This window comes from Ammodytes marinus (genome assembly GCF_949987685.1).
Source record: "Ammodytes marinus genome assembly, chromosome: 7".
NCBI classification, from domain to species: Eukaryota; Metazoa; Chordata; class Actinopteri; order Uranoscopiformes; family Ammodytidae; genus Ammodytes; species Ammodytes marinus.
Window position 1 is genome coordinate 10,785,359 of NC_137211.1, and position 12,798 is coordinate 10,798,156.

At 41.0% G+C, this 12,798-nt stretch overlaps 1 protein-coding gene across 10 annotated transcripts; it reads left to right on the forward strand.

The window, feature by feature from the left end:
• Window positions 1-812: 812 nt before the first annotated feature.
• Window positions 813-12,647, forward strand: nfyal (nuclear transcription factor Y, alpha, like). 10 transcript variants are annotated; one of them, XM_080031509.1, is made up of 9 exons: window positions 813-912; window positions 1,671-1,782; window positions 2,988-3,134; window positions 4,268-4,399; window positions 4,469-4,601; window positions 7,394-7,563; window positions 8,453-8,626; window positions 11,254-11,367; window positions 11,582-12,647. In XM_080031509.1, the coding sequence occupies exons 2-9, from the start codon at window positions 1,702-1,704 to the stop codon at window positions 11,645-11,647; spliced, it is 1,017 nt and encodes a 338-aa protein (XP_079887635.1). In that variant the 5' UTR covers window positions 813-912; window positions 1,671-1,701; the 3' UTR covers window positions 11,648-12,647. The 10 variants fall into 10 exon arrangements, with proteins under 10 accessions (XP_079887635.1, XP_079887638.1, XP_079887637.1 ...); XM_080031512.1 differs by having other exon boundaries at window positions 11,585-12,647; XM_080031511.1 differs by having other exon boundaries at window positions 11,257-11,367.
• Window positions 12,648-12,798: the final 151 nt, after the last annotated feature.

Here is a 12,798-nt window from a genome sequence, read left to right on the forward strand (position 1 = left end):
GCTTGTCACATGAAGCGTAGCCTATTCGCCTAATTTAAATGAGATTGCCCTCCGCATTATTCAAATGCTGTTTGTGTCATTTACTTCAAAATGTTTGCACAAATACCATGACATATACATCCATTTCACCGCCACCAACTGGTGTGGAATGTGGACTGCATATTCTAAAAAAATATATATTTTTAATAGCCTATAATGCTATTGCTTATAAGAAATATGGAAATATAGTTTGGTAATAGGCCTACTGTCTGCACTCTGTCTCAGAGTTGCTATGGCCCTGAGTTGCATTTTCTTTCTGCCTGATATTTCTCACACTCTACCACAACCACATCTACCGATATACCATGCTTTTCTATTTAAAACAATGTCTTCCTCTCATTTATTTTGCCATGTTTCCTTTATTCCCTTCCCCATGTAGACCTACTTAATTTTCTGTCTTTTTGTGATACATTGCCAAATCATTTTCATCATTACTGTTGCCTCTTTTGCTTCCATGTCTGCTAGTGCTAAGCATGTACACTTGATGCTAACATGCGCCAGTACCCAAAGAAAACAACTGTAACAGTGTTTGTTCAATGTGTATTAAAATGTATTCCCTGCTGGCCTGCTCTCTGAGTGACTCTACTGCAACCTGAAAGTTGTACAATATATAGTCTGAGCCGATGTAAATAGACACGTCATAATATTATATTATATTAAAAACAGAACAGAAAATATAAAGCTAAACTGCGCCATCTGTTGGGCGCTAGGCCATCCCGCTCCGCCCCCCTCGTGCTCATGTGTCACGCGCGTGCGCAGTTCCTCCCGGGCGCCGTTGTTTCATTTGCGCCATTTTGTCCGCTCACTTTGTTGATTGGGCTTTAGCGAGCTGTACTGGAGCCAATCAGAGGGAAACCGGACAGTGAAGACACGGTAAGGGAAACCCGATTGAAGGCATTGGTGGTTGTCAACACGGATTGGTTTGCTATGGACCAACCAAATTACTAACACTGCTAAATGCAAAAATAATCATAACGCAGTTTGGTTTCGACCCAGGATCTTTAGACTGCTAATATCATGTTGTTTTCAATGTCGGCCCCTGTGAAACATGATCTGTGGTGAACGACAAGCCTCCGCTAACAAGAGCTAGTAGCTAGCTTAAACATTGAGTCTCTAACAAAGGAGGGGGCGATAATGCCGACGTCCTCCCACCAGTAAACGTTGCCTAGAAAATAACCATCAGGTATACGAGCTAAACAACAACCCACCGAAAGTCTGGCACTAGCAATGTACTTGTAAACTGGCCTCGTTCGTCTGCTTCATGGCATTTACCACGATTTTTTTTTAGCTAGCTGCCTGACGCTAGCCACGGCAGCTCTCACGAAAAGAAATGCAGTAAAAGCATCCAGCAGCTGACCTAGGCTATACCTGTTCATGTAACTGCTATCATCCCTTACTTTCAGATTTATCATTTGACAATGGTTACAATTGAATTTTAGACTAATGTCTAATTATTATAATGATATAATTATAATGTCTGGCAATGATTGGCACTAGAAACGTTGGATTACAGCTGGAAATATCAATAATCTTGTTTATCTTTTGTGGATGGTCAAGCCGATTGTTGATCTATCTAAGAATTGCACATGCAATGTTTGGTAACACTGTATGTGTCTGTCTTTTTTCTTCAGAGAGGAGGATTTATTTTAACTATAACAAGCTATGGAGCAGTACACCACTGCCACCACTTCTACTGGGGAGCAGATAGTTGTGCAGACGACTAATGGACAGCTCCAACAGCAGGTGAGCTCAGAAATTACTCGCATATATCAGGTTTGGATGAAGAAAAGTTTGCCATCTTCGAAATTAAACCCTCTGTCTTTGGTAAAATCACAGGTAACAGGTACCACGCAATAAAGCGCTCAAGTGGATCCAATCTTTCTTTCTGATAATTACTTGTCTGAGACTGTATTGTCCTGCCTTGCCTGCAGACACAGGGCACAGTGACGGCTGTGCAGCTGCAAACTGAGGCGCCAGTGGTGACGGCCTCAGGCCAGCAGGTGCAGACACTCCAGGTAGTGGTGTCACCGCCGCCCTGTGTCAGTGTCATGACGTTGTTCCAAGCCTGCCAGTCTGCATGCTACAGCCAGGGATGTTTTTCATGACCCACCTCCATGCTGTTCGGTTCATTCTTTCTCCCACCAGCATGTCTCATTGCTGCCTGAACTGCATGTATCTCAGCGCAGTGTGTTGTGTGACCACCTCAGGTTTCCCACTTGAGCTCTCATGGCTGTCAAAGGACTGCTGTTTACCTGGGTTTTGTGTTTGTCTTTTGCTTTTAAAAGCAAGATTCACAAGTCAGACTTTGTTTCTTTCTCCTGATGAGGACAAAAGCCATTTGAAAATGAGTCATATGGTTGTGTTTCCATAGTCATCATGGGCTGTCACTTCTCATCATCTGTCTATATTTCACTTATTTTCTTGTTTCAAAATGACAGTGGGTTCCCTTCCCTCTGGCATTTATTCCCTATGATACAGCTGTGGCCACATGCTCCAGCCTCCCAGTTGTCCATTATGGTCACTCACTCATTCATGGATGCACATCTGTGCTTGTCAGCTTGCATATGTGAATGCAAATTCATTTGATGGCAGCATCTTGTCTAATAATATGCATTTGAGCAAATCAAGTTGAAAACCTTGTGTTATCTCCTTGTTCAGCAGCAGTATTCCAGTAGGTACAAAACCACCGTTTTACAAAGGGTTTGTTCTGAAAATTTAAACCTAACTTTATGACAAAAACGGTAAGTATGAACTGTACATTAGCTACAGTTCGGGCTCACTATAACTGGACGATTTAATGTTTGTATATCCCAAAACGGAAAGATTGATTACCAAATCTCAAATACTTATTCATAATGCGGTGTCCGTCCTATATGTTTCTGATTTGACACCATTGGGAGTCACCCGTACAGTGTTGCTGTAACGTCTTCCTGTATCTCTCTCTGTAGGTCCAGGGACAGCCTCTGATGGTGCAGGTGAGCGGAGGGCAGCTCATCACATCGTCAGGGCAACCCATAATGGTGCAGGCCATGGGAGGGGGTCAGGGTCAAACCATAATGCAGGTCCCCGTATCTGGATCCCAGGGACTTCAGCAGGTAAGGCAGGATGCTCAGTGGCTAGATTAAGATCTGTGTTCAAATTGTAAATGACATCATCCTGTGCAAGGACACGATGTTCTCCGCAGAATAGTATCTGTAGTTGTGACGAGTGGATGTTTTATTTTAGTATGAGAAGCACGTCAAGACTGGAATTTAATTGAGTTGTCAGTTGCTGTACATGTTGCTGTAAAAAAAATCCTTCTTACTTGTGTATTTATGTACAGATGCCTACATTTATTTTAATTTTATTCCAGAACAGGTGTACTTTTGGTCAAAATCAGTGAATAACTCCTCACGATCCGCTACCTATCCGTACTATGTGTGTGTGTGCGCACTGGAAAAACAAATCCACCCTGCGTTCCGAATCGCATACTCTTTCTTTTTTCTATTGTACATACTACATCTGAAGATAAAAATAATCTAGTTAGGATGCAGTAGGCCCACAACTGGGACATACTTTTACTTATTTATTTCATCATAACATTGCGCGTTGATCTTCCCTCTTACTTTCATATCCGTCGCATCTTTGTTTTCATATTGAGGCTCTGTCGATGTGACGTCACTTTCGGTGCGCACTGGATTATGGGTCAGAATTGCCCAACTAGGATGCTGTTTTCAACACTAAAAATCTTGGTCGGGTGTATAGACATCCGGTTACTTCTAACCATCCTAAATCTGGCCACAAGAATCGGGACATCCTAAATCTTTTTTCTACCATACTAAATAGTAGAAAGTATGCGACTCGGAACACAGGGACAGTGTTAATAAACAGCCTAGGCTCTGTAAACGGGCATGTTGCTAGCTATAGCGGGCCCCCTTTGTTTACATACCAGTTTACAGAGCCTAGGCTGTGTATATTAACATCAGTTTTTTTTATCAGCACAAACATAGTGTGGACAGCTAGCGGACCGTGAGGAGATATTCACTCATTTTGATAAAGAGATTTTTTTTCAACAAGCATTTTCCAGAATCACTGAACCCACCCTTTTTGAAGGGCCAATAAACACATCTATTTGTTAAGATGTAAGAGGTCAAGGCACTCAAAACATTTTGAAACTGTTCTGGAAATATTCAGAATTCTCCATTTTATTGGATAGTGAACAATGGCCAATCTATGTGTCCATGTGTAGATCCAGTTGTTGCAGCCCGGTCAGATCCAGCTGCAGAATGGTCAGACTCTTCAGCTTGGGGGCCAGCAAGGTCAGCCCCAGCAGATCATCATCCAGCAGCCCCAGCAAGCCATCACAGCTGGACAGAACCAGGTGTTTAACTCTCACTAGATTAAGGGCAAATCCGTAAATTAAATCCAATTCTAATTAATATGATTACAGAGTGTTTTCTCTCCTCAATTGTTCTCACAGGGGCAGCAGATCAGCGTGCAGGGCCAGCAGGTGGCGCAGACAGCTGACGGACAGACCATCGTCTACCAGCCTGTCAACGCTGATGGCACCGTCCTGCAGCAGGGTAAAACTTTATTTTCAAATTCCTTTTCTGTGTTTGCCCTTCTCCTCTGTAGACGTTATGCTGCATTCCAGATGAACTGGGAATTTGCAGTATCTGAGCTCCCTGTTGGAAATTTCAACTCGGACACGCCCGTGTACACATGGCACTGCTCATTTTCTATCTAGAAAAGTTGCTACAATATTTGTGTGCACAAATGTACATCATAGAGCGTGGTTATCAACTGAGGTGATTGCTAAAGGCGAACGTTTATGAGGTCATTGCTAAAGCCGAAGGTTCCAGGGGCCTCATCTATAAAGGTGTGCGTAGAAAACTTCCCAAAACATTGTGTTCCCACAAAACCAAGTATGTGCTGCGCAAAAAAAGAAGAGATTTTTAAAACGCAATATTCTCTTTAAAAATAAAATACGCGCGCTGATCACATATCATGATTGGCACAGTCATTATACTCTATTATATTCTTTGTAAGCTGTTTCGCCCAACTTTGTACTGTATGAAATAGCACGTATTAGCCTAACTGTAGGACTATGTGTAGGCCTATATAACATGTGTTGTGAGAAGTGAAATAATGCATTAGCCTATAGCCCAGGGCTATTCAATTAGTTTTGAATGGGGGCCAGTTGGTGGAAATGATCCAAAATGAGGGGCCAGAAAAAAATGCCTAAAATTGATGAGCATCACATCAACAGCTACATATATTGTAAAACACTACAACGACATAGGAGTGCATATATTGTCTTTATTTTATCAAATAGAGTTCAACAGCTTATAAAAAAAAATCCCTATTTGATTACCATAGGCTGCCTGTTGTTTAAGTGTTTAACAATCTTTAAATTTTGGCTGTATTTTGCTCAAAGATGCCAATGCACAGTACAGAAATAAACAACTGCTTATTTGAATACAAAAAAACAACAGACACTGACTTTACAGTTGTGCAATTTTGTTTGCTATGTGAAGGTACAAATTTTGTGCAAACATGCAGACAGTACAAAGCAAAGAACTTCTACTGGTGCAATATTATGCAGACACACTAAATACAAATAATGGACCATACACTTAACATGTGTATGCACATCAAAGTGCAAATTCAACTTTTTAAAGTTCCTTTTTGGATGAGGGGCTGTTGTGCGATTATTGTGGACAATAGGCCTACTGTGATGCGATAGCTTATACTTCATTAATGGTTCTTTTGAGCCTACTTGCTTGATTTCTTTTTAAATACAGAGGTTATTGGTCATTTTGGAACATGTATTTCCTCTTTTAAAACATAAAAATAAAGCAGCGTTGAAAATTCATAAAATAAATCTTGTTGGCCTACACTAGCATGCTGTTTTACAAATAACTCAATAGTTGAAATAATAAATACAATGTGTTTTCCCCTTAAAATGACTAAATGCATTTCAAAGACAGTAACAGTGTGGCACCTCTGTAAACTTACTGAAACTTGGCTGGGCCATCACTCTCATGCATTCTTCAAACTTTTCTCTGCGCTGTCTGAGCTGATAGATAGGTTGTGTTGCCACGGTGATGTGGAGTCTTAAACTGTTCTAGCTTTGCAGAGCACTTCTTTCTGTTCAGCTAAATATCACCAAAGAACCGCACTGCGTTTATTATCGCCACCAGTTAAATGTCGGTTTGCTTCTGCTCGTTTAACTCTCCCGCGTACATGCCGTAGTCGCGCGCGGTGAGGTACAATCGCGCGCGCAAAGCCACATACACAGAGCAGCTGATAGAGAAACGCTTGGAGACACATGTGCACATTTATTTACTGCAGATCGCGGCCTTTCGCACAGTTCTGACCATGCACAAGCACACATCGCGCGTGCTAGTACATTAATTGTCCAGCACAAAAAATAAATAATAATTTTTATTTTTTTTTTGGGTCGGTTGGTAGTCAACGCTATAGTCTATTCCAGAACATTGTTTCCCTTCCGTGAGATCCACACATTTCCAACAACGTCCGATTATAGTTTAAACTTCCAGGGTAAATTGTTATGGGAAAGAGATGCATGTAATCATAAATTCATAACATGATTTTATCTAATGAAATATACAGTTTTAATTAATATTTTTGGGTTTTAACTTTGTACAAAACTATTTTTTACACACTGCCTAAAATATAGTCTATTTGCTCTCCCACTGGCCACACACGGAAACACCTCCCGACGTGTTATTATAGAGTAGCGCTATAAGATTCAAATTAAAAATATAACCAAAACATTTTAAGACCTACTTGATAAGTAATTGAACCTACATCATAACTGCATACCATAGACTACAGTAGCCTATTCGCAACTATAGGTACGCTTACATATCATTGATTAAATATATTGGGTGCCAAGCATTTCACAGTAATATGTGCGTGTTTTTCTGATGACTGAGCTTTATTTCGTGGTGTTACCATTGAGTGTCGCTGATTCCCTGAGTTGGGAAAACCTTGTGGGAGCTCTACGCATGGTCGAGAGTTGGTGTGGGAATATGCACACTTCTCTGCAAATAATTTTTCTATAAATACCAACGTTTTGCCACCGCACATTTCACCGCATATTTCTGCCTGTCTACGCAAGGTTTTTTAGGCTTTATATATGGCTAAAAGGCTTTTTTTTAAGGCTTTATAAATAGGGCCACTGCTTTCTTGTAATTTCCCACTACTCGTGATACTCAGATGTCAACTCAGATGTGACGTCACTCCCAGTTTTGACTTCAAACTTCCAACGAAAAAGGAACGCAGGATTATAAAATGGTGCATCTATGAGTCTTTTTGAATGAGAGCTGTGATGATAATCTGTTTGCAGGAATGATCACAATTCCAGCTTCCAGCTTGGCAGGCGCCCAGATCGTACAGGCAGGGGGAGCCAACACCAACACTACTAACAGCGGCCAAGGCACTGTGACCGTTACCCTGCCCGTCAATGGTAACATGGTCAATGCAGGTGGAATGGTCATGGTAAGACCCTCTGCAGAGGTATCCAGCATCTTTTTTCTTTTTTGATCCACACTCACAAGGGGTTGTGGTGTGGTGTGGTAGCGGTCACAAAGAGCACCAATGTAATGATCATTTATCAAGTTATCATTTTTTTGCTAATCAATAACTATCCTATCTGAAACTGCTGAAATATGGTGTGTGGTTATGTATTTCTTCTCATTTAGTTGAATCATATTTTGATCAGAGTTTATTCTTTAAAAAAAAATAACATGGCCATTAATATCTCAGATTTCCAGTTATATGGAGACACCAATGGACATGTGTTTTGAATAGCCATATATTTAATTTCAAATTGAGAACCAAAAATATTTCATTTTTAAAAGCTTATATAATAATGGCAGTTTGAAGCGTTAAAAGACAATAGCCCATTCATCACAGGTACCTGACCCAGTGCAATAATGTGTGGCCTGTTACATTGTTAAATGCCACTCTTATAAACCATTAATGTTTGTGCATACAGCATTGCAAGGGCAAGCAGGATCCTGAAGTGAAACGTCCTAAAACATTGTTAGAAATGTTTGTTTTGTGGAACCTGGCTGTCTGATGCAGGTGATATTGCTAACTTAAAGCCCTTAGTCCCCCTTGACCACCCACACTGGTGTTTGTACTTATTTAGCCTAAATAGATGTGTATGATTGACATTTCCCTAACTTCTACTGCACTTGTTAGCGCTTGCCCGTAGCAAAGTTTATTTAGCTACAAAGACAGAAAACACCCGTGTGGATGCACAGGGCCTCTACCGTGAGACCAATAAAGCTCTGTTTCTGGATTGACATGACGTGATGGCTATGTGTGAGTGATGTTAATATCCCTATTGGCTTTCCATGCCAGATGTCTTAAGTGCGGTTTGTGTCTCTCCCTCTATCAGATGATGCCTGGAGGTGGTGGAGTTCAAACAATGCAGCGAATCCCTCTGCCAGGGGCGGAGATGCTGGAAGAGGAACCTCTGTATGTCAATGCCAAACAGTACCATCGTATCCTAAAGAGGAGACAAGCTCGAGCCAAGCTGGAGGCTGAGGGCAAAATCCCCAAGGAAAGGAGGGTAAGACACAGCATCTAAAACACCACAAAGATGGGCACAAGTTCACCTCCTCAAGACCTGCCTATGGGAGTGAATGGTATAAGCCCTTGTTCCACTCTTCACTAGTTACTCTTTAATTGTATCTATCATTTAGGGATGTTCATGGTTAACCGTTGAACCGGTAACGGATAAGAAGACCGTTAACAGATGTTTAACAAGAACTTTGTTATATATGTCAATCAACTCATGGAGGTGTGTCGACACATACAGCCAACCCAGGGCTCCAGACTAACCTTTTTTACTAGGAGCACTGGCGCCCCTAACTCGATGCATCTATTAAAATGTTTCCCAATTTAAACTATATTAGGCCTACTGATATTGTATTGGCAACATGTTTTGGAGCAGACTGACAACAGATGATACAGTTCATTGTGTTTTTGATTTTGCATCACCATGTGAAATCCTTCAGACATTCCTTTAGGAAAAGGATTTTTTTGCTCATTTTCACCACAGTCCCTTCTACCGTACTTTCCGTACTATATGCCGCACTGGACAATAAGCCGCAGGTGTTATAATGTTTAATTACCATATGTAAGAGTTTGTGCACAGAGGGGATTGTCGGGAAAGAGATGGCAGCTTGAGGAAGCTCCCACATTTCAACAAACAAGTTGCATATTTGCATAACGTATGTAAGTGTTACCATTTAGTGCAATAGTAGCTATTAGGGATGGGCACGAGTGTTTTCGCTACTTGTGTGATCGCTTGCATTCCTCGAGGATCAATCGATTCCTCGTCAAATTTTTTTCTATTTTTAGGACGCAACGCATCTGTCTACAGAACAACGGTTGACCGCAATAAAGCGCTCAATGCTTATGTCAAACAGTCACAGTTGCCATATGATATTAAGGATTTATTTTCCACAAGTTTAAAACACATTTTCCTAACTGAAAGTAATTAAATAAGCGGACCACAATTTAAACCGATCGAGTAGGTCTGGGGTGGAGAGAGAAAAAAGAGAGAGAAAAAAAGCATGGGCTGTAGTTGGCTAACATTCAAAATAGACATTTAAAATAAGAAGGGCAGCAAATACAATAAAATTATTGTCCTACAATTTAAACACATAGATAGGCTAAATAACTCACCAAAGCAGTAGAAGTAGTAGGCCTATCCAACCGCGTAATGCTCACTCCTGTCCGTGACTAATTACCGCGACTAATTCCTCGTTAACGGAACGTTACACCGTCGGCTTTTGAATCTCAATCCTATATTCCATAATAAAGGCTTCTTAAATGTCGTTTGCTCGAATGTGCCCGAAGTCAGCCTGGCTTCTTTAGGCCGACGTGACTTTCCAAGTTTTCCAGCACCGCATTCAGCTCCGCGGTGCTGTGGAGACCACACACTGGCTGCGCTGCACGGAGGTGGCAGTTATTTGCGGTTTCTGTTTGACACAACGCTTAGTTTATTTAACTTGGATCAAAATATTTAATTTTGTTAAACTTTATATCCGTTTTGTGCCGTTTTGTACACGTATATAACATTTTAAAATAGGGGCGGCCGGCCTAAAGGCTACAAACACTAAAAAAAAACAAAAAACGATTTTCCTCATCCACCAATCGAGATCATTTGAAACGAGGAGTACTCGAGTACTCGATTACTAACGCCCATCCCCAGTAGCTACAGAATATATACTGTGCTGTGTAATAACAGGGTCGAAAAACGGGGAAAAAGTCGCGGCTTGTAGGCCGAAAAGTACGGTACTTCTGAGCCCTCTGATTTTTCCTCTATTTCTGCTGATTCCTGTAAGGAAAGTTGTTATTGGCCCAAAAGCAAATAGTAGTAACTAGATGACATTTTCAACTAATTTGCATTATATGCAATTCTGAAAGAGGCAACATTAATAGAAAATGCTGACCATGTAGTATTAACTAGGCCTATTTACATATTTACAAACTCACTTTACAAACTGTTTTGTTGCCATATAACTACAAGGTTAGCTTTTTTATAGATATGCAGTGGACTACTGAATGTCAACCTATGAAATAATTTTCGTGTTCACAAAAGTCACTTGGCACACGGTGCAGTCTGTCTGCTGGCTGCTGCAGGTGGCCGGGGGCTTCTATCAGACTGCCCATGTAAGTGAGTGCTGTCAGCGGTGAGGAGGAGACAGCAGCCGTTGCTAGTTGCTACTCTGCTCTGGTGAGCGCAGTTAAAGAAAAGTTGCAAGATGTGTCGTTGGTCTTTAACTAGCCTTATTGCTATGGCGGAAAGTTGGCAAATATAGCGGGAAAAGACGCCAGTTGGCAACATGTTAAAGACGTGACGACAGCGGGACAGCGAGATGAAAGTAGGTTGTGTGATCCGGGCTGTTCATCGTTTCACTGATCACTCGCAGATTGTCCCTTCTGTCTCTCTTCCTGTCTCTCTCAAAGCACTAATAATAATAATGAAAAAGAAAATCCTGGTCCTGAGGCACACAACCCTTATTTCACCATAAATATGCTTCATTTAATCTTGTCGCCCACCTCTGGTGGCATTTAGCTGAACTGTTTGATAAGCAACTGCGTGACTTTATACCACAGGAGGTAAGTGTTTTTTTGGTGGATGGTTGCACAAAATACTCACAATCCATCTTGCACTTTATCTCTAAGCAGAAATACCTGCACGAATCTCGCCACCGTCACGCTATGCAGCGTAAGCGAGGAGATGGAGGGCGTTTCTTCTCCCCCAAGGACAAGGAGGAAATGGCTTTGGCCCTGGCCCAGGTAAGAGAAGAATAAACCTACATGATCACTCGGTAATGAAGAATGTATAGAACGGATGTTACTTGTTGTCCATGGCTATTGTCACTTTCTTTTTTTAATAGATTTGTTTGAATTGTATTTTTTTGTGAAACATGGTGTCATCAAATCTCCCTTTTTTGAAAGTAAAGCTTAATGATTCATTGTGATGACCCTTTGTGCTCCTCTGTTTACGCAGCAGCAGCAGGAAGCAGCCCAGGCAGCAGGAGATGAGACGGTGGCTCAGATGATCCGAGTGTCATAGCACTGAGGCCAACACCACCTCTCCAGTCTGTCAACTCTGGCCTTCTTCACACTCCTCATCCCCAGCCAACGCATCACCCAGCACCGTCATCTTTCCTCCCTTCTGCCCCACCGCCATACACCTGACCCAAACCACAGCACTGCCCCTTGGGTTTTTCTTCTGTTATCTCTCCTACTACTAAACCGGTCTTCCAACTGGCCTGTAGACTTCAAATTTTTTTAAAGGCTTTATTTAAGCCTTTTAAATCAATGAGGCCTCCTCCCCTCTTTTGAAATTATGTCAAGTTACAGAGAAACGCAGAGACTTTTCTGGTCTTCTTCTCTGAAATGGAAGATGCTCCATAAACACGTGTTTGTTGAATAATTCAACATTTAAGTTATGAGTTACCAGGGCTGGTCGCACAGAGGATATGAGAGCTATGACGCCATACTCTGTCAGACCCTCTTCTGTTTAAAAAGATGACAATGTGTCACGAGTGGATAGTTGTTGCTTAAAGGATTTCTTGTAAATGGTACAGATTATTTTTTTCTTTTTTTTTGGACACTCATTTAGCGTTGATGCTAAACTTGTGTCTTATATCTTTTTATGTAATGCCCTGTGTTTTGACATTTCTTTTTTCCAACCTATGTCTTGTTGGGGGGATGGACTCATTTGTCCAACCTGCGGTCACGGAGCAAGAACTGAAATGTGATACAAATGTGAAGATATTGTACAGAAAATCTTTTCTTCCCCCAGTGTGTATTTGATGTACTTGCTAATCTGCCCACTTCTGTGCAGGCATTTTATACAATTTCATGGTAATATATTGTGTTTGTAGGGAAAAAACAAGTGTGTTGCATCTTATTACACATTCTATCCATGTAGTTACTTCTTCATTGGTAAAGTCCCCCCCCCACACATTGTAGATAAAAGATTTTTTTACCCATCGGATGCAGTTCTGCCATGTTATTTGTTTTTATAATGGATAAAAAGGTTGTCAAATAAAGACATGTCAAAGGAATTTTATTAAGTGAGTCATGGTTATTTAATAGCTTGATATGCTTTTGGGTGGTTTTAATCAATAAAAATGCATCATATTTTGTAAATTCATATTTTATTTTTAAATTCTTCATCAGCAAAGCATATACTAAGACTAGCTGTCAACATACAAT

Excerpts from the sequence above, each read along its gene's own strand:
- nfyal (XM_080031509.1), top strand. The coding sequence starts at position 1,702 with ATGGAGCAGTACACCACTGCCACCACTTCTACTGGGGAGCAGATAGTT. Across the intron at positions 1,783-2,987 it reads ATGGACAGCTCCAACAGCAG|GTCCAGGGACAGCCTCTGAT; the intron begins GTGAGCTCAGAA and ends CTCTCTCTGTAG. Across the intron at positions 7,564-8,452 it reads TGGTAAGACCCTCTGCAGAG|ATGATGCCTGGAGGTGGTGG; the intron begins GTATCCAGCATC and ends TCCCTCTATCAG.